General features: G+C 45.1%; 1 protein-coding gene across 1 annotated transcript in view; it reads left to right on the plus strand.

Annotated features, from left to right (window-relative positions):
- Nucleotides 1–21,851, plus strand: part of DNAH14 (dynein axonemal heavy chain 14) — a 1,144,348-nt gene that overhangs the window by 548,297 nt on the left and 574,200 nt on the right. Inside the window, exons 43-45 of the mRNA XM_078647362.1 lie at nt 4,144–4,282; nt 16,844–17,073; nt 20,859–20,975. Coding sequence (XP_078503488.1) covers nt 4,144–4,282; nt 16,844–17,073; nt 20,859–20,975 — 486 coding nt within the window. The remainder of the gene's footprint in view (nt 1–4,143; nt 4,283–16,843; nt 17,074–20,858; nt 20,976–21,851) is intronic.

Below are 21,851 nucleotides of genomic sequence, written 5' to 3' on the forward strand. Positions count from 1 at the left end.
CGGTAGATCTTAACCAGTGCATAACTTTGTTTTTAACGAATCCCGATCTTCATTCCCAGCCCTAGGGACTTTAGGGACTTCAGTTAAGTAAATCACATCTTGAGCACCCTGGTCGCTATGCCTCATTTAGACTCCCTCCTTCACTGACCCTACCCCATGAAGCCCCTCATTTCCCGACCTCGGTACATACCCTTCATCAAGAATAACTTCACCTCTATCTGGAGCCCAAAAGCCAGTCCTGGCCTGATCGATTCCCGATGTTGTTCTTACATTTGGAGTGAATATGTCTTTCAATTGATGGTTTCTAGAAGAGTCTTGGGGTTGGTGGAGAATACTCGCAGGAGCAATTTTACAGGAGGGCTCAGCAAACCCACAAGAGTAGGGGCCTATTCACCTATCCTTTGAAGCTAATTTAGCCGTGGGTGTTGGAAATGGCATAAACACTTGATGCACCCCATTCCTGGTGACACACTAGGGGTACTACTCGACTCCCTGGACACTATTACAGATGTGCTTAGGTAAAAAACCGGGTCAGAAGATCTTTTTATAGTCCCTTGCTTCTCCCTTTTTAGCGGCAATTGAACATCTGTGGTTTCAAACAGGAGGTATGTATTTGCTGAGTTTCATTAATTTTAATTTTGTATTTTTGATGAGCCTATTCAAGAACTTTCAGTTTACAATTGGAGGTAATTGTCTAAGATCTTGGTGTCAGTTGAGGGTTAGTTTAGGAGTTTTTTGATGTTAGTCGGTTTGAGGTGATTTGAATAGGTTCTGCCTTAAAAGGAAGAGCCACAGATGATGTGTGCTTTCATTGAGATTGAATTCAAGGTCTGGAGGTCCATAGACTTTGCAGGAGGGCAGGTGGCAGTGTGGGATCCAGATGTTTTGCGTGATACAGACAGCTTCAAGAAATCAATCACACATCTGAGAAAAGTAAAAAACTGAGGATTTTGTGTACCAAGAACTGGTAACTGGAATCTTACCCAAGATAATCATCAGTTATTAGTTGAGGTGGTGGGGTATGCTAGAGGTGAGTCATGGAAACATGAAGTGAAGAATAGAGGTGCAAGGAGTGGCATAGTGAGGACGCATGGGCATAGAAGTAGTAAAGATTGGGAGAAAGAGGGGTTGGAGGAATTGCAGAAAGTGGGGTTAGGTAGTGGTGAAGTATTTGAGAAGCTGAACACAGAGGTGGAGGACAGATTAAATAAGAATAGATGATGGAGAGGTGAGGTTAGGTGCAGAAGTAGGAAAAGCTGGAGAGTATAGTAGGTAGGCTGGGAATAGTGACAGAAATAATCATGTAGGTGCAGCAATGATTTGGCATGGGGAAGGACTGAGGGGGAAAGGGAAATGAGGTCAAGGGCGTGATTGTCTTGGAAAAGTGAATTTGTCTGAATTAAATAGGAAAGAATAGAAAGGTTAAGGGACCTAGTAGGGAAGGGGTTTTTGTACAAGGAAACAGGATAAAATAGGAAACAAGCTGAGTGGATAAGGAGGTTGAAGGGCATTCCCTGTGGAAGGTGAAAGAACGAAGGAAGAGGTGGGTGGGCTAAAGATTGAGGCAACATGATTCTGATGCTAGTGGATTGTTGATTTCTAAAGCAGAGAGGAGCAAGAAGAAAAACATTCACGAATTAGAGATCTGGAATGGATTCAGCAAGTTAACTCCATGAAGTGGCTTTGACGTTAAGAAAAGATCACTTAGTGGTACACCAGTGAGAAAAGACCAACTCATAGGTTCACTGGACAGCACATAATCACAAACTAGAAATGTATGGGTGGCACTTCGTTACAGAGACAATTGAAAGATTGCATATTAAAGCAGAAAAGACACCCAACAACTGGCACAGAGATCTGACTAACTCAGTGAGATAGAGAACTAAACAAGTTACATATACCACCCAGGTGAGAAATAATCAAGTCAATGGTAGTATCCATCTGAAGATGCACTAAGAAACATTGGGCCTGATGATTACGTTTCAAGTCCACATTTTTTATTCATTTGACAAAATGCCTCTCCAACACTAGATAGCAACAACAAGAGAAGATGCACTGGAAAATGCAAACAATGATCTCTGCTGGTTTCCAAACCTCAAGGTACCGATACAAAGCACTGTACATTCATGGTGATGGAATCTCTCTTCCCCTACTCTCACATTCCTTGCACAGAAAGACTTTAGCCCCACACATAAATAAATCTGTAAGTGTTTCAATTTCCTGAAAGTAACCTGTGAATACTCACAAACCTATATATTTGCGGGTGCTATTCTTTTCTGGAATGTTCACACACACCGGCTTTTAACTCAACATTTTCAAATGTGGAAATGTCATTATATTGTGTAATTTCTATATTCACACACCCCAATTCAAATTTGCACACATGGTTCTGAAAGTCAATGTTATACTTTTACTCTTGAAAATGGATTTATTGGCACATTTAAGCTGAACATCTGTACATTTACTTATGAACCTCATAAGATCTTCAGGGCAGCAACCTGGTGTTTGCCGCACAGCTATTCTAGAAAATGTTTCTCTGCTCTGATGGTTTTACAAAAACAAGGTTTCACAGGTTAGTCATGCAGGATCTTACAGCTCACAAGGGTTTGTCAGGATTGCTATGGTTGCATCATACACAGTTGTGGGACATTGTTTAAGTAATCTTAAACAAGAAGAAGCAGAAGAAAACATTTTAGCTGAATTTTGTGGAAATCTTTCAGTTTTGTGTTAACTCTCTATCCTCTCGCTTTAGTTCTTAGGTTGTTCTTTCACTACCCATTAATCCTCCACCTGCATTGTATATTTGAGAAACAAAATTCAGGATCTGAGCTACAAACAAGCTGTATGGTATTGAAATTGCATTTATATAGCGCCTACTACCCCTGACAAGGTACTGAATCACTTAATGGCGAGTAGCACACTATCTGGAAGCCCAAAGTTAGTGGTCAAGCAACCCCATGGCTTAGTGAGACCCCTTTACTAGCGTCTGTGAAGTGGTGACATTTAGGCACGTCTCAGTACCCGTAATCACAATTGACTTTGAATAGACAATTGAGAAAATTCTTGTGCACATCATCCCGACGTAGGTGCGATATAATTAAATAAATACTTGTAAACCTAGAAAGGACACCTGTACAAATACTAAGAGGTATTGCTACTGTTTATGCATGTAAATCATTTTACACCATAAAAACTACACATATTAACATATTATGTAAACACTCGCCAACTTAATGTATAACAATTCATTTCTTAAGTCTTGGCTTTTATGGTTGTATTATATAACATTATTTCACGTTTTTAGAACAGGTCTTGTTTATGTCTTTTGTGCCTGGTATGTATTCTATTTTTATTGACGCATTTAAACATTTTTAAAAGTATTTAACTGTTTTTTTATATTACCCCGTCTGTGTTTTAAATCATGTACATCTTTTATGATCATCTGGGAAATGATCAAATAAAGATTATTTGATTTGATTTGAATTTTCATTTCTAAGTACACCTGATTCATTACTGTATTTAATTTACTTGAAGGAACTTCTGGAAGATTTTGGAGGACACACTCATTACTGTTGACATTTAGTATATAACAAGGCAGTTGGTAAATATGTTGAAACCATCATAATCAGTAAATTCCGTATATGAGGCATTCATTGCCTGGTTTGAAATACTGAGGGAAGGTGCTGCCCTCTTCCCCACACCTTGAAGAACACCTGGCCCCATAGACTAGACTCTCGGATCCGCATAATGAAGGTGTCTGCTGGTCACAGCAAGACTCTCCAGCATACACCTTGCCTATGCGTAAGACATTCTCACTTACCCTTTGGCTAAGGCAAGTATCTGAGGGACCTTTGAATCCACAAAACAACCACAGCTGTCAAAAATGGTTTACCATTCCCACATCTTGTGTCAGAAAGTTGGGGCGAGAGAAAATTGAGAAATGTTTGAAAATGTTGAACTGGCATGGAAACATTCATACCACGACAGTCACAGAAAGGCCAGGTAAGTAACCTTTTTTCATATTGAAGTGGGGTCTAATACATTGTATTCAATATTCACATAATAAAATCTGTATAAAGCCAGTTTGTCGGGCACTAAAATCACTTGTAGATCAGCTCCTTTTCCCAAATCTTCTCACTGTAGGTAGCAACTCAAACGATGTCTCAGGAAGGTCTTCGGTGACACCACGGATGCTCTCGGCCACTTCCTTTCGCTCCTTCAATCAAATCAACAAAAGCTTTGAGCAAAGTATGAATGATGGAAATAGAGGCATGATGGAGAGGTCAGTGTTTTTTACTGTGTTCGATACCTTTTCACTGTGAGCTACTAAGTACTGTTACTTTGTTTAAACTTCATAACGAGCAGCCCATTAAATTGTGGTGGGTAAGGTACCTCATGTTACTGCAGAACAATACCAGAATAACGAGATATTTCAAGCCCATAGTTTTGCCCAGGTTATTTTGGCAAGGCAAAACCTCCTGAATTTTACCGGGAGAAAAATGCCAGATAATTACTAGAACATGCAAATTTTGGTGCAGCGCAAAAACGTGAATGTTACTCCTCCAGAACTTATAAAAGGTACTATTTATCACACCTCTCCTGATGAGGGCCTTAGTATCAGATGTATGTAGGGAATCGTTTGCGATTACCAAATAGCAAATTTTTGCGATTCGCTATTTGCTAATCACAAACACCCATGTACAAATGTGGGTTTAATACGTTTTTCAATTTCTAATGGGTGGCAAATTGACCTACCTCATTCTTATTTAGGCAGGTCTCCGTTTGGGAAGCGCAAAAATTATAGGTAAGGTGTCCTGCTGGGGTCAGCAGACCACCAGGTCTGTTAATGGTTTTCAATAAAGCAATTTTTTTTTAAAAATGCATCAAGTTTTCTTAAAGAAAAATGGGATGCGTTTCTAAAAGAAAGAAATGAAAGGCTTTTCGTTTTTTAAGAGTAGGCAGTGGTCCGTTGGACAACTGCCTGCACCTAAAAATGTTTTTTGTTTTTACAAACATTCAGAAAGGGGAAGGAGTCCCTTGGGGCCCTGTACCATTTGCGAATGGTTACCACCTACTACAAGTAGGTGGTAAAATACGAATGTTTTGCAACCGCATTTCGGTCGCAAAGCATTCACACATACCACTGTGATTCGGTATTAGGAAGGGACTCCCTAAAAACCACCCCTTCCTAATACCAAATCACAAAACCAATTTGCCATTCAGTATTAGGTTACTGAATCGCAAATTGGGCCTATGTAAATTTTTTCGTTTGCAAATCGGGCCGTTTGCGAACAAAAAAAACCTTTGTACATCTGGCCGTTGGTGTTTTAAACAGCACAGATGTGCCATGCACATTCAGCATATGATTGAATATGTTGATGCATGTATGCTCCTTTCCTCGTATCTGCGTTGAGCATGCGCTACTCGCCATTATGATTACTTTGTGCATGCTGACGCTTCATGGTACAATCTTTGAGGGGAGGGCGCATATTCCTTGCCTACACTTTCATAAAATATCATACCAGGCTCAGACACTCCAAACATTTGAGATCTCAGTCCTGTCTCAATGCCCAAATCTTTCCAGATTACCAATATTGTTCAAGATCTTAATGTTCCACAGTGAAGTTCCCTACGCATTACCTTTTCATTTTTTTTTTTTTTTTTTAAATATTTTAAGACCTTTATTAGTCAACACGTATGATACACAGCGTTCCGCTGACAACCCATCTGGGCCAGCCGCATATATAGTACACTGTTTCATGATCATGCAATGGACACAGCCTTAAGGCCGACGACCCTGGGGTCCGGCGGCATATCATGGTCTATTTCAGTACTGCACAATCATACAACCATTTGGTAACGTAGAGGTATGGGTCTGTAGGTTTTTCGTATTTTATATGCGAACTTATCGTTATAAGGCTGTGTCGGCACTCATCAATGTCTGCAAGTGAACTGCGGCCCGTTTTGACACATGTGGGTCATGAGGAAGAGTGTCAGTGGAGTTCACCCCCAAGAGGGTGTGGGGCAGTTGTATTGAGGGATGAGGCTACTCAGCTTCCTAAGTGTGTCGGTGAGCGAGTGTCTGTACAGTTTATCCACTCCAGTGAGAATGTCTGGTGTTTGTACTGGTGTTCGAGTAGGATCATCCCGGCCTTGACTGGATCGCTCAAGGGCCCCATGGGGTAGCGTGTACAATAGCCAATTTCGAAAAGCCTGGTCCAAAGGGGAACAGGACCAGCATATCAATAAACTTCAAAACAGTAACATATAAGATATATATTAAAGGGAGAGGGAATGGAGGTAGAGATTGCCATGTGTTTAGGGAGGGAAGTGCAGTGCCAATGTATCGATGGTGGTCCGGTGGGCGGGTAGGCAGGAGATTACAGCGGGCAGCTCGCCTGTACGTCAGGCGCTCAAGGGGGACACCGTCATAAGTGCGCGTCAAAGCCAATAACGCAGTATTGGTCGAGAGGTAGTCAGTGACAGTGCCCCCGGCAGTAGTTGGGCGTGTGGGGGCGCGGGGGGGCAATAGACTCGCCTTTGCAGGGCAGCTAGATATGCAGCGCATGGTGGTTAGGGCATGAGGGTCGTGTGGGTAGCGAGCAGCGCATTATATGCAAAGGTGCAACTACGTGTGGGCGCAGGGAGAGGGGGGAGAGGGAAAATTATATGAGTAGGGAAGTCTGCTGGATGTGGACGTTCCTCATGATGTCCACTGTGGGGAGGGGAAGGGGGGGCAGTATCTATCTCATCACGTGATTCCCTGTTCCACACACTTCTGCTGAAAGGATTGGAGGATGTCATCCCAGTATTGTGCAATCGGGAATTTCCTAAGGCCCGCCATCTCTTCTCGCCGCAGGACAGTACTCTCCGCTCGCGCCCAGTTGGTAAGCGACAGGCTCCAGTGTCGGATGTGTAGGGGTGTGTCAGCCTTCCACCGCTTGGTAAGCAGTCGTTTGGCCGTGATCAATCCGAGATCCCAGTACCTGGCCTGGACCTTATTCAGCCGTGTGCGTTTGTATAGTCCCAATATGCAGGCCTCCCAAGTCCTCGGTACTTGTTCTTTAGTGCAATGCGTAAGCAGTGTAGTCACCTCAACCCAGTAATGTTGAAGGGCAGGACAGAGCCATGGCATGTGGAGGAGGTACGCTCCCACCAAGGAGCAGCGGCTGCAGGCAGTATCCGTGACCAGAAAATACCTATTTATTTTGTCCGGGGTGAGGTATGCACGGTGTAGTATGTAGAGTTGTATAATTTTGAAGCGAGGGTTACGTGGGACGTTTACTGGGCCAGCCAGGATCATCGCCCACTCCTTATCCGTCCAATCCCTCCCCCTATCCGTCGCCCATTTCTCTCGCAGCTGCACAGTGGCGGGATGTGTATGGAGAAGGAGGGCTTGTGCTAGCCAGTGGATTATGTGTGTGCCATTACTCATGACATGAAGGTATTGTATAAAATGGTGTATGGGCAACTCGTCAGATATGTCACCCCAGGCGGTAGTCAGCGTGTGGGTAAGGGACGCATGCAATAGGAACTGTCCAGCTGGTAAAGACGTGCCTTCCGCGAGACTGGCGAAGGGGAGGAGGGCTCCATCAGAGTACAGGTCCCCCAGTGTTTCCACTCCCGCAGTAATCCAGCTGTCAAGCTTCACAGCCGTCAGAGTCCCCGTCGTAGTCGGGGTGCCTAGTAGAGGGAGTATCGGGGCGTATGGTACTGTCTCCCGGGTTAGGCGCAGGCAGCGGAGGAAACATTTGCGCGCCACCGCAAGATACAGCTGTGAAGGGCGGGGAGTCCGGGTCAGCGGATGAAACAGCACTTGGACTTGCATCTGGAAACAGACAGCAGTGTCCGTGGCGGTGTCTCCCAAGCTCTTGCCACCTAGCCATCCTGACACCCACTGCATTTGCGCCGCCAGATAGTATAGCTCCATATTGGGAATAGCCAGTCCTCCTGCTGCAGCAGGCATATACAACTTCGCCAGCGCAACACGCGGCCGACCCTTATTACAGATCAGGTCGCGTATTAGGACTTCGAGGTCACAAAATACTCGGTTGGGGACATAGGTTGGAATATTGGCAAAGTAGTATAGCAGCCGCGGCAGGACTATCATTTTAGTTAGGGCTACGCGGCTGGGAACATTCAGTGGTAATGTTTTCCAGAACCCAACTTGCGAACGGGTGGATGCGATCGCCCGCATCAGGTTCCCCTCCAATATGTCTGCAGGGTCACGTAAACGTGAATCCCTAGATACCTGAACGTCGTGGGATACCACTGTAACCGCTCGCCACCAATGCGTATCTCGCTCTCGGGAGCGTCCGGGTTAAAGGAGTAAGCCCCTGATTTGGCCCAATTCACTTTCAAACCCGACATTTCCTCAAAGGTGCAGAAGATGTCAGCTAGGGACGCCGGTACATCGCTCAGGTCTTTGACGTAGAGGAGGAGATCGTCTGCGTATAAGGACACCGCATGTAGGCCATCTGCCATCGGAATGCCCCACTCTACCCCTCGGGACCTGAGGATTGCAGCCAGGGGTTCCACAGCTAAGGAGAACAGCAAGGGCGATGGGGGGCAGCCCTGCCTGGTGCCTCTCTGTACACGCAGAGGGTCCGATAGCAGTGTACCGGTGCGGACGCGGACCGTGCGTCTGTGGTACAAAAGGCCAACCATCGTCTCATAATCGTCCCCCAACTCAAATTTGTCCATGACTGCACGTAGGTAAGGCCATTCCACCGAGTCAAATGCTTTCTCCAGGTCCAGCACCAGGCACCCTGCGCGTGGCCAACGTCGTGTGGCGTATTCTTGTATGCGGAATAAACGGCGAATGTTGTGGGACGTGTGGCGCGTCGGTACAAACCCGTTCTGGTCACAGTGTACCAGTGCAGGTACCATGGGGGCTAGCCTACGGGCTAGCGTGGAAGCGAGGATCTTGTAGTCCGTGTTGAGGAGGGCTAAGGGACGGTAGGATCCCATTTGCTCGCCATCTCTGCCGGGCTTGAGCAGGGATACAAGGGTAGCCTCATTAAGCGTCGGGGGCAGGGAGAAGTCGTCCACGGCTGCAGTGTACATTTTCACCAGGTGGGGGTTAAGGATGGCCGAGGCGGCCTTGTAAAATTCGGCTGGCAAGCCATCCGGTCCCGGAGACTTGCCATTCGAGAGATTAAAAATGGTGTCACGAAGCTCCTCGGAGTCCAGGGGTGCTCCGAGGTCATCTTGTTGCGCGGCCGTCAGGGTAGGCAGTTGCAAGGGCGAGAGATATTCGGTTATGTCAGATAGTGGGATACGCAGCCGGCAACGATACAACCCCGAGTAGTGACCAGTAAACGCCTCGTCTATTTGGCGCTGGGTGTAAAGTGTACCACCTCCCTCTGCCTGTATTGCTGAAATGGGGGTCGAACGATCCTCCCGTGCAATCAGCCAGGTTAACAGCTTGCCAGGCCTATCACCCTGCCGATGCATGCGGGCAGAGTGCGCCGCGAAGTTAATGTTTCGCAAGCGTTCCTAGAAACAACCATGTTCCACCATGGCCTCCGTCAGTCGAGTGCCTGTATCCCCCTCTGCAGCGCGCTCAAGTTCTAGTAGCTCAGTTTCCAGTCGCGTCAGATCTTTTTCAAGCTGACGCCGCATGTGCCCCTGTGTTCCCAGACATATGCCCCGGGTCACCACCTTAAATGCGTCCCATTCGGTCTGGGGGGAGGCCGCCGTGCCAGCATTGAGTTCGAAGTACTGAGCCGTCTGTGTGAGTAGAGAGTCACGGAAAGTAGCGTCCAGTAAGAGGTCTGGTCGTAGGTGCCAAGTGGGGATAGGAGGGTGGGAATTTTCCCAAACGATCGTCAGTGTGTGGGGGTTATGATCCGAGTGCGTGCGGCCCATATATTGCGTGTCCCTGACCAGCGGGAGAAGATCAGTGGTGATCATGTATCGGTCTAAGCGCACATGGAGCGCATGCGCACCTGACCAGTAGGAATATGTTCGTGTTGTGGGGTTGCGTGTCCTCCATGCATCGTGGAGATCCCACTGCATGGCCCAAGTGAGGAGAGTTTTTGTGGTGGCGTGTGTCTGGGCATTGACCGGGGGTGCGGAAGATCTGTCCAGATTCACATCCAGGACGCAGTTGTAGTCGCTCCCAAGAATCCACGGGAGACCATGCCAGGACGCCAGCGTTGTGGATAGGCCATCAAAGAATTTGCCCTGTTCAGTGTTTGGGGAATACAAAGAGGCAATCACCACAGGGTGTCCATCAAGTCTGCCTCGGGCTATCAGGTATCTACCCTCTGTGTCTATCTGCGTGTCTATGACCGCCCACGGGGTGCCCGGTCGGATCCACATGAGCGTCCCGCGGGCAAAGGAGGAGTACTCCGTGGCGTACAGCTGTCCGCGCCATCTGCGGCGCAGTGCGTGCACCTCTGCTTTGTTTAAGTGTGTTTCTTGTAACAATGCTACGTGAAAATTGTGACGTTTCAGGTAAGAAGAAATTTGGTAGCGCCTCGACGGCGTGTGCATGCCTCTGACATTCCACGTACATATCCTGATCTCAGCCATGTGCACTGTGTCGGCAGGAAGTATCCGCCCCACCCATCACCCGACCCCCAGGCGAGAGCTTCCTCAGGTCCCCCTGCCCCCTTCCCCCACTCAGAATAGATACAGGCGTTGGCATATGAAGGAATAGTCCAGGCAATACTCCAAGGGTGAGGGCGGGATAAGAATCATAATGTCTAAACAATGCAAAACAGTGACAAATACCAAAAGGTCGGCATCGCAACATGACGCCGTCCAAACACACCTAAGAGGCAAAGAAACAGTACTCAAGTCTAGGGGTTAACGTGTGCTAGTCGCAGCCTCGGCGGCCTACGTAGTTTAGTAAGGGAAGGGGATCGTTGGTCCTTCCCTGGGCCAAATGTTATGTTCTCCATGCAGCCAAGGTCCATACTCGGGGAGACAGCGCCACCCCTTCGTTGTAGGGTCTCTATTCGGCCAGTCAGGTATGGGGAAGAGAGAAGCAGGTCTCACTCCCCAAGTCTCTGGAATAGGAAGTGTTTTAGGCGGCAGGGGCAGCAGGTAGGGAGGAGAGATGGGGAAGAGCTGCGGCATGTTCCCATCACCACCTTACCTTCTCAGAGTCTACGTGGCTGGGGGTATACTCACTGCGTCAAGTTCACTCCATCCATCACCGGGGCAACAGGAGACATCCCGGGCGACGGCCTGTATTCACAGCGCCCCAGTGGCTCTCCGGTCCCCGGTTCCGTCTCCGCCGCCCCGGTAGGGTCTGCTAGGGCCACTCGTGTGGCTTCAGTTGAGTAGGTCAGCCGTCTGCGGTGTGATATCTGGTAGATCCACGGATAACTGGGAGTCTGGTATTCCGTAGATGGCGTCATCATCACTAGGAACAATCCGTGGGCTGGCATCCTGAAGGACGTCCGATGTCGGAGAATTGGTCAGCTAGGAGACCCTCCGAAGCGCATCTCGTTGTTCCTGGATTATTTGGTCTGCTGGTGGGGAGTGGCGCGTTGCCTCTTCTGGGTGTCGGATCTGCTGATCTCTGTTCCTACGGCGACGCCGCGGCCCACGTGTACGTGGTCTCGCCTCATAGCTCTGTGTCTGCCTGGGTGCCGTGTTTGTACCGCTGTCCAGCCAGTCGCTGACTTCCTCAGGAGTGTTAAAGAAGTAGGTCTTGTCCTGTGCCACCACTCTCAGCTTTGCAGGAAAGAGTAGGGAATATTTGAGGCCTGCTGTGCGGAGCCGTCGTTTCACCTCCAGAAAATTGTGTCTTTGACGTTGTACCTGGACAGTGTAATCCGGGAAGAACATCACGGTGGCGTTATCGATACGAATTTCCCCGAGTCGTCTAGTTTCTCTCAGGATCGTGTCTCTGTCTCGGTAATTCAGTATCTTGAAGAGCAGCGGCCTCAGGTTAGAGCCCGTGGTGTGAGGTCTTGTGGGCACACGGTGTGCGCGTTCCACCACGAAGTAGGGCGAGAGTGCGCCTTCGGGTAGAATGTCTCGTAACCAGTCCTCCACACGTTGGGCAGGATGGTTGCCTTCCCATTTTTCCGGGACCCCCACAAGCCTGATATTATTGCGTCTCGCCCTCCCTTCCGCATCCTCAGCACGATCTTCCAGGAACTCCACTCTGTTCAGGAGGTCCTGTACCTGTTTATCCGTTTGGGTGACTGTAGGTTGGAGTTCCGTCACAGTGCCTTCCAGAGTCTTGGTCCGATCAGTCAGTTTTCTGTGGTCTTCTCTCAGGTGTGTGAGATCTATGGCGACGCTGTCTATTTTGGATTCCAAGGACGTTCTGGTCAATTGGAGCGATTGTTCCATGCGTTCCATAGCGGCTAGCACGCTGTCTAGCCTCGAGGTTACCTGATCGGCAGCCATCTTGCTCTGCGACTTGTCAGTCTTCCCTTTCGGTGGGGCACCCCCTGTCCCAGTGCGAGTCCATACCCCTCCGGACATGTGCAGGATTGCCTGTCTAGCAGTTCAGCGTGTTGTGGAGGGGAATGAGGTGCCCTCTGGTCTGCAATTCTGGCATCAGCGGTACGCCGTTGCTCGCGTCGGTCCCTGTGTGAAAGGCCAGTCAGCTCCCCACGTGTTGTTCGTGTCGGCCCGCAGTGTGGGCCGGTATATCAGTACCACGGAGCATACGTCAATTATCAGCTTCTGAGAGGGCACGAACACACCACAGTTAGGCAGTCACGTATCAGCAAACTATCCTGCGCCAGCGAGAGTACGCATTATCTTTTCATGTACTATTTTTAAAGTATCTGTTTGCCATACCCCACTACTAGTCTTGTTCTCTCTGACAACTACTTAGCCCCCATTCCCCTCAACTCCATATATCTCCTCTACATAGGTTGGTTATGGTTGACATGTCGATCAGTCAACACTGATCGTTCCTATAATGTAGCAAACATTCATTTAATAACCGTATTCGGGAGGCCCAGTAATACCTGCGTAGGTTTAGGGAATACTGTGCGCTGTCACAGCCTCCCCGGATTAGTTTTGTCATCAATATTCTAGATGTTTTAGTATACAATGACATGTTGTATCTAATGTACTGAAAAAAATCCTCCTGTACCCAGAAGTGGGTATTATGCATTATTAGAACATTGGAATGTTGGGAGCTCCATTGCAGACAATGGAGTGCTCCCTGCTTCTACGGGCCGGTAAAGGCCCGCAGAGCAACATTCCAATATTCTACAAAGGCTTCTCGAAGTTCGAGGGGATTTATATCCCCTCGAGCTTCGAGAACCCTTTGTTTAATTTGTTAGAACATTCTGCCCTCTAGTGGCAGAATGTTCTAATAGCCGTATAGCCCTTCGTAGCAGGGCTATACCGGCTATTAAAGTCCCGCTGTTTCGTTAAAGTCCCTCGCCTTCGGCTCGGGCCTTTAACGATTCAGCGGGCCTTTAATAGCCGGTATAGCCCGCTACGGCGGGCTATAAGGCTATAGTAACGAAAATTGGGAGACTCTGGCCATTTTTTGTAGTGCTCTCCTTTATATCAAGGAGAGGGTTAGCTTTCGCCAGCCTGATACGTCATCTTTAAATCCACTCAGCAGTTCTAATTAGTTATTTTTAGTCCAAAAACAGTACTTGTTTTCAGGTGATTCACATGCACTCATGCCTAAAGCCATCCTTAGAAATATGGAAAAGGCATTCAACACTGGATCTAGAGTACAGTCCTGCCACTGGGAACAGCACTGATATCTGCCAGTTAATATTAAAGTCAGAGAAATATCTGCAGTCTCCAAAGCAAGCGTCCATGAAAGCGACCACTGAGGGACCAAACGATGCTCTTTCTTATAACCTCTCTTGAAGCCCTAAAACGTCAACCTGTCTCCCTCAAAAGACTCTGAAGCTTACACTGGCCAGCACCTTGACATCACGCATGTGGTATAGAACACTATATAAAGACACAATACAGTAATGAATAAATATCTGCTTATTTTTGCAACTAGTGTTGTAATGATTATTTTAAAGTTCTTTGTCTTTCATATGATGACGTTTTTTCTGTATGCATCGTACCACCAGGGGCCTGGTTCACAAATGGCATTTTGTGAGGATATAAAGTAGTATTACAGTAGTACTACTCACATACTGTAAAATGAAATTCACAAACCCACGGCTGGAGACCTTCATTATTCCTGTCTTTTCTATATCTTCTGTACGAGGTCTCTGCCGTGTGTGAAGATATCCGCACACACCGGTATAGGTTTTTTGCTGTAAATAATTACACCCGTTCCACATTTCAAATATTATTAATATATATAAATATAATTGCATAGTTACAGTTAGGTTGGATTTACCATAGGAAGAGCATTTTTTGTTTTGCTGATAAATTTGGCGTCATTTTATGAATCTTCACAAAAATTGGAAAAAATTATAGTTTAATAAAATATAGTTTATCCATCCTGGCTGCTTCCTGGAAAGTGCCGGGTGATCTACCAATCAGGGGCTGAGAAAAAGGGAGCTCCCAAGTTGCTTTTTCCCTCTGCAATTTCCATAGGGAAAATTAGACAATGATACAGAAAGAACAATCAAACATATTACACCAAATTTGTCAGAAAGCTAGATCTTTACCAAGAAAGCATGCCTTTTTTTGATTTGTTAGTCTTTGGAAATTAAGGTTCAAAATGTATTGCTATCTAGTTCTGATGGACTCCAGCGGGACCAGGTGTTCAAAAGATGAGATCTGATTGACTGTTGACTTCTCTTGTTAATAATTATTATGGGGAGGAGGGATGCAAGAGGGGGACCCATGTCCCCGGATGCCGGTGCATTCATGACAGGCCGCAGGACCCCATCCCTGAGGCCCACAACAAAGTAGGGCCTCAATGGCACCCCACCTACCTCAGGCGAGTGCAGGGAGAGCAGTGAACAGAGTTGCTACCACCACAGGAGCACAGGAAGAATTGCCCTCACAGAGCGGGAACAGGTTGCAAGAGTCCAGCTCACAGGTGCTGGAGGGCAGCGCGGACAGGAAGCCAGTGGGGTTGTGGGAGTCTTGTTGTAACACACACTATCCATTCAGTATGGTTCTTTTCTTGGGGGTAAGTAGGTATACCCTGTGGCAATAGCGAGCTCTCTTGAAGAATCTTCTGATCAATTTACTTGGGTAGCCTGTATCCTGCAGTTGTTTACTAAATACATTAACACACTAATTAAAGTATATTGGCACCTAATCCAGACTATTGTCCTATCAGGAGAACCATTAATGTTCTCTTTTAAAAGAACATATATATATATTTATTTATTTATTTATTTATTTATGCATTTTATAAAGCGCAAAATGAAACAACACATAAGGGACCATTTGGTCCATTCTGGCATCAAAAAGAAATCATATGATTTGGCATCATTGCTAAGACGGCAGAAAATCATGGAACCCTATCGATGTGGCAACTGCGTTATGTGCAGTTTCACCGCTAATGCTTAGGAATTCAGGCATGGGTAAATCACACATACTTTCAGGGACTACACCAATTGCAATTCTAGCAATGTTATTTATGCTGTTTGGTGTACCTGCAACTACATTTACATAGACAGAACACATCGAAAATTAAGTAAACATCGCAGCAGGATTTGGTGCAATGTGATGTCTGTCCCCCTGGTTGCACATTTCACCTAAAAAAACACACTGAAATTCACATAAAGTGGCAAGTAGTTGAACTGGTTAAACAAACCCCAAGAGGAGGGGAACTGCTGGTTCTGTTCGCCGAATGTCGTTGGATTCAAAAATTTAACATCATCTTGGAGGACTTGTACTCCCTGGAGGAATATAATTCTGATTTATACACATAAGCATGTATTTTTATATTCTAAGTTGTAATACGTCAGTATATACCGCGGGACTCTGGCGAGAGCCAGTGTGGCCCACTGAACTCCCCTGAGACTTCAGGAAGCCACGCTGGCTCCTGCTAGATTTCTGCACCCGAAAAATAAATCTTTTTTTAAATTTGACCGTAAAGGAGGTCCCTTTGTGACCCCTCACAACAAGGCCCAGGGAGCCCTTTTATATCTTATTTTATTTTTATTTTCAGGACACGAGGTCCTGCAATGGTGGTCACAATATATCTCTTCACATTGCGACCAGTCAATTAGAGCGCGAGCCCCCACGACCAACCGTCCAGATATATATATATACATTTATATTTTTGTATTTTATATATATTTAGTTGCTGTTTTGGAGTGGGCCTACTTTCAAAAGTAGGTGAGCATTTCTGAATATTCACATAACTCTTGCACGTAGACTCCTACACTGAAGACACTACATTTTTTTATAGGTTTCTACGGTGGGTTTGGGAAGAGAACAGCTCATTACCCATTGTACACTTTTTAGTCTTGACAACCTTTCATGAAAATCTCATGAACTGGATGGGCTGGCTTTCTCCCTGAAATTGATTCAGCCATTATTGTTTTTTTCCCCTTTATTTCATAGAACACCCTAGTCTTAAACTTCCCACTGCACCTCTGATTGCATGCCAGTTAAACCCCAACCACCGCGCAATCATTGCAACCCATATGCCTCAGTGACGCAACCTTTAATGCATTGGCAGGTCTGTCTAATATAGGATTCTCCTCCAGACGCAGAATGTTTCTTCCTCACTCAGTCATGCTGAACCTGGTATTATTGCAATAACCCTTTTTGGATTCTGGTTGATGTGCTATCAATATACCCTTGTTCTTTTCATTAATAGTGTACAATATTAGAGTATTAGATCAGATTTGCTACTGTTTGAAAGCATATTCCCCCTCCCTGTTAATCATGCTAATAGTAGCACTCATTTGCTAGGGCTGAATACATTCTGCTGGCTGGATAAACTCATACACCTCTTTCGTTCTAGGGAAGAGCCCAAGTGGTTTTTAGAAAACAATCCTGGAAAATTGACCACACTCCTTGGAAGGCTCTATGTGTTTGCATTCACCTGGGCAGTGGGAGGTGTTCTGAAGCGAGAGGATGAACATGAAGGAGATTTGCTCATCGGCCTGAAGGCCAGAGATGAAACGCTTCTCAACGTGACCTATGACTTTAACACCTTTGTCCACGATATGTTTGAGGGGGACCGCACTCTCGGTATGTATTGTTATTTTACCTCAGTTTGTAATTTGAAATAATTTGTGCAGTGCTTAAAATGAAGAATGAGTCTGTTATCAACAATTTTGTTCCAAGATGACTGTTGTTTATGTTGTTTTGGGATTGTTTGAGAGAGTAAAAAGTTCTATATTTTGTCTACATTTAGGCAACACCAATACATATTCCTTATAGATGAATGACACGCTATTAAATGTCACTGTCACCACCTCTTCTGTGTTGATGTGGAGAGATGTGAGCAAGGAAAAATAGGGCAATGTCACCTGAGCATAACAGTGACAGCTGAAGAGCAGGAACAAAGAAGACTGCAGCATCCTATTTAGAATACCATCACTCATGGTTCTCACTGATCCTCCTCAAATTTCATATAGTGTATCAAATTTCGGTACATCATTCTTCTTTCTCAGTTGTCCATGCTCCTAATTCATCCTCTCACATCCTCCTCAATTGTCATTGTCATCTGCCTTTTCATTCACAACTCGTTCTTACCATTTCTCCTCTTTCAGCATGTGTCCTCATCATTGCTCCTCCTAACTTGTGATCATCACAACTCATCGCTTTTCCTACACCAACCTGACTAATCAAGTCAAAATACTTTATTTCTAATAAATAAATTCTTACAGAAATATTGCACGTTACCCAACTCATTAATATAAACAATCACGAGTATCGTAAAATCAGCAGTGCACCGTACACAGTTGGATCAATTCAACCAACACATGACTTTGGCTTGTGATGGATGTAGCAGCATGATCATTTAAAAATGCTCCTCACTAAAACTCAATAGAAGGTCAGCAGCCCGGAATCCCACATACATTAAAAACATTTTTTTTTAAAGAAAGTGACAGATTATACCAAAGGCACGCAACTCATTTTGCCAAAATAAAACATTATAAAATACAGTGTGCATAGCAACTTATTGCAGTCACGAGGGACTCTCTTAGTCAACCTCACTGACAAGGTCAGATTTCCCAATTCGAAACCTGTCCTTGTCAGGGCATCCTCTTAGTGCCATGAACATCTGCTTATCAGTGAGAGACACAACATCACCGACCTGAGGGGAGTGCTAATCTAGATCTTAAAACAATACTTTTATGCAGGAATTGGCCACGGGCAATAGCTGCATCCTGATATCTGACCAACCTGACTAATCACCTTTGCTTTCACTTGTTCACCTCCCTCATCACTTGTCCTGCTCAGTAATTATTTGACATAACGTATCACAGATCCCATCATCTTCTTCACTCCTAGTCCCCCTTCACTGATCTTATCATTCACAACCATAAGCTTGAATCGCAGGGTGCCAGCCTTTCTCCCTTTCCATCCATGTACTAGGCATGGACATGCTGCTGTGGCTGGTAAACTGGAACGGGATTCTCAATTTTCAACCATAATCAAGATCAGCAGCTTGGATTTATTTGTGCCAAACAATTCCTAGGTGACATGAAAAATGAATTTCAGGGTACCTCTCTGAATGACACTAACATGCCCTGCCTAAGTTGCTTTCTCATTTGCTTTAAGTGCCTCCAATTTGCATAACTTGGATCTGGGAATGGGCAATTTCTTCTCTTTATTATATAGTATTTTCAATCTAACGCAAACAACATCCACACGGGGTACAGTTGCAAAATTCCATGTTTTATTAAATATATATAGTGCATTAGCAGCCTTTTCTGTACTGGCTGCAGTATTACTTGTGATAAGAAACATCATCCAAGTCCATTACATTTGGCACTTGGTGTATTTTTTTCTGGCCAGGGGGTTTCAAACAAAACAGAGACTTATGCTTCGTTACACTTTGTTCCCTTTTGGAATTCTCATGCGGAGCTTGGAAGTAAGGGTCACTTTTTGGAGGCTTCTTTTAAACATTCTTTCAACCCTAGTAGTAGAATACCATCATCCAAGGCTAAGCCACCTAACCGGTCCACTCTGTGGGTCCCAATTGTTCTATATATATGCTTCTGACTGCTGCAACCACCTACTCCTCATCGACCTTAGGAGGTGTGTCTAAGTAACTATATGGATCCTCTAATGTCTTGAACCCTTAGGGGATTCTAAAACCTCAAAATTGATGGCTAGGGTCAGTCTACAGTTTTACCTTCATTCTTTCTCACTCTGTCTTCCAGTAAAGAACTAGTCAATTGCTAGAGCAGGATATCTTTTTGGGTGTTGTGCGTGCACCAAACCAAGGAACCCTCCAAATTGTAATCTTTCATCAGAGGTCTTGTCTGGTCTCTCTGCAATCCGCTAACTTGGGGCTTGATTTAGATTTCGGTGGATGGGTTACTCCGTCACAACAGTGATGGATATCCCATACGCCAAAATATAAATCCCATAAGATATTGTAGGATTTATATTTCTGCGGATGGGATATCCGTAAACATTGTGACGGAGTAACCCGTCCATCGAAATCAAAATGAGGCACTTGGTGTGAGATTATTCTTGAGATGCTTCAGGAGCATCACTACTCATGCTATCTTCTACCAGTCACAGTCAGCAACTGAGAGGCTCTTGAAGCAGTGGTGCTTATGTGGATACTTACGTCTCACCCACAGGCCTACTCCTTCAGGCCCAACTCCAAGCTGCAGTGATTCACCATCTCAAAGTTAACTCAATGGAGTGAAGACATGATTCCAGGATCCCGGAGGCCCTGCTGATAGGAAGTATGAGAAGGACCCCAGGAAATATTTTAAGCAATAGCTACCATGGTCACTTCTTTTCCTCAAGGAATGGTTGTCTTCAAATGTTTGACAAGACAGTTGTTCCACCTTTCATAAACCAGGTCCAAACTCCAACTCCCCTTATATGCACAAAGTAAGAAGCACCATTAAATTATTTTTGCTAATTTTATATATGACCATTTGGTTTTAAAGTCAAAAGGCAGGTCCCCAATCAGTGTGTGCAGCCCAAACAAAGGTACAATGGTCCTAGGCATTCAACCTAGGGCCTGATTTAGATCTTGGCAGATGGGTTACTCTGTCACAACAGTTACTGATATCCCCACGCCGAAATATAAGTCCTATAGAATATAATGGGATTTATATATCAGCGGACAGAATATCCTTGACTGTTGAGACGGAGTAACCCATCTGCCAAGATCTAAATCAGGCCCATAAACAGTTTCCAGTCTTCCTACAGTGTAGTGTAATACCTTTTCAAGTGAGGTTATTCTGATGAGTAACTGTTCTACTTCGTCAAATGAGGTACTTCAGATGAGTATCATTCTTATTTCCTACTCACTTTGCATTCCGTATCTCAGGAAAAGAGCCTGCATATGAAATTCAGTGAGGTGAAACATGGCTGCTTTGTTATTTTCTGCAGCATATGTGATAATAGCGAGTGTGTAGTATGCTCACTCGTACCAATAGGAGGAAACAGCCGCTAAACTGATGAGTCTCACATTTTATGCTATGTTATTTTATGCCGATTTGTATATCGTACCAATCACCTGAGAGGGTATGCTGGCACTTGAATAGGTGTGTGATCCCAAGGTGCTTTTATGACGATCAAGGTCTTTTGCTTATTGCGGAACTCAAGGAGTGAAGAGGAGCGATGTAGGAGAATGAGCGACCTCCAGCTTTTTTGTGGATGCAGGGAGTATGTCTAAGAGAGGCAGAGCGTAGGTGTCTGGTGGGTTGGTGAAACTGTATGCATCTTTTCAGGTATTCTACTCATTGTGTAATACTTTGACACGTGGGCAAATGCCTGAATATATTACACTAACATGTCTATTTCCTTTTTATCTTTCTGTTTTTGATATATTCCAGGTATCAACATGCCAACAGGTGACAAATCTATATTTGACTACTTTGTGGATTTACAAACTGGAAATTTTGTACCATGGGAGGAATTAGTTCCATCTACTAAGTCTCTGATTGAGAAAGGTAAGGTGAATATCATCTCTTCCATAAGCTACAGATGGTACCAACAGGAGACGGGCCATCTCTAAGAGGAAATACAGTAAAGATGCATCACTTGCCATCATTTAGCGCACTAAAAACTATTGCTTGTGTATGGCAGGCCAAGGCTAGCGGAACATCCTACCAGTTAGGATGTTCTCCTCTCTTAGCCATTCTACTCTAAGAAGGGCCTATCTTTAGAATGGGCCTCCAATAACCAGATTCCATTCTCAGATGACATTGAGAACAACAGGTAAAACAATGTTATGAGAGCATAGCATTGTATCACAACTTTACTGTACAAATCAACAGTGAATGTTAAGGAAGCAAACAGGATGCCTTTACCTAATTTACTTACTAAAGTTGTTATCAAATCCTAATATATTAATGTTGTGTTACATAGGTTGATTCATGACTCTTATTCCAACAAGCACTGTACTACAAGATTATGTCACACAAAGGCTATGTGTTTGTTATTCTCCTGCTTAAAGAAACCCTTTCTGTGCCACCTCATAGTGTTTTTTCTCTGTGGCAAGTCACGTACATCCTCCTATAAAAAGTATTTAGTGTAAAAAAGTTAAAAATTGATGTGCTTGAGTGTCATTTAGTTTCTACTCTTGTGTCTATAACCCATATACCTGACTGACGCCCTTATCTGGTTAATGTTCTCAATACTTCTGGTTCCAAAAACACAACTCAAGAGCGAAAATTCTTTTTAACTGAAAACACCTAAATGTAGGACTTTCCGAGTACTGAGCCAGATGCTGCCACGCCTTCTCATCTCTCTTCTATTGAGCATAAGAATTCAACCCATGCTCATATCAGTCAGGAAATTATATAGCTGAAGGACCTTGCATCCCT

Source organism: Lissotriton helveticus, chromosome 6 (genome assembly GCF_964261635.1).
Source record: "Lissotriton helveticus chromosome 6, aLisHel1.1, whole genome shotgun sequence".
Lineage (NCBI taxonomy): Eukaryota > Metazoa > Chordata > Amphibia > Caudata > Salamandridae > Lissotriton > Lissotriton helveticus.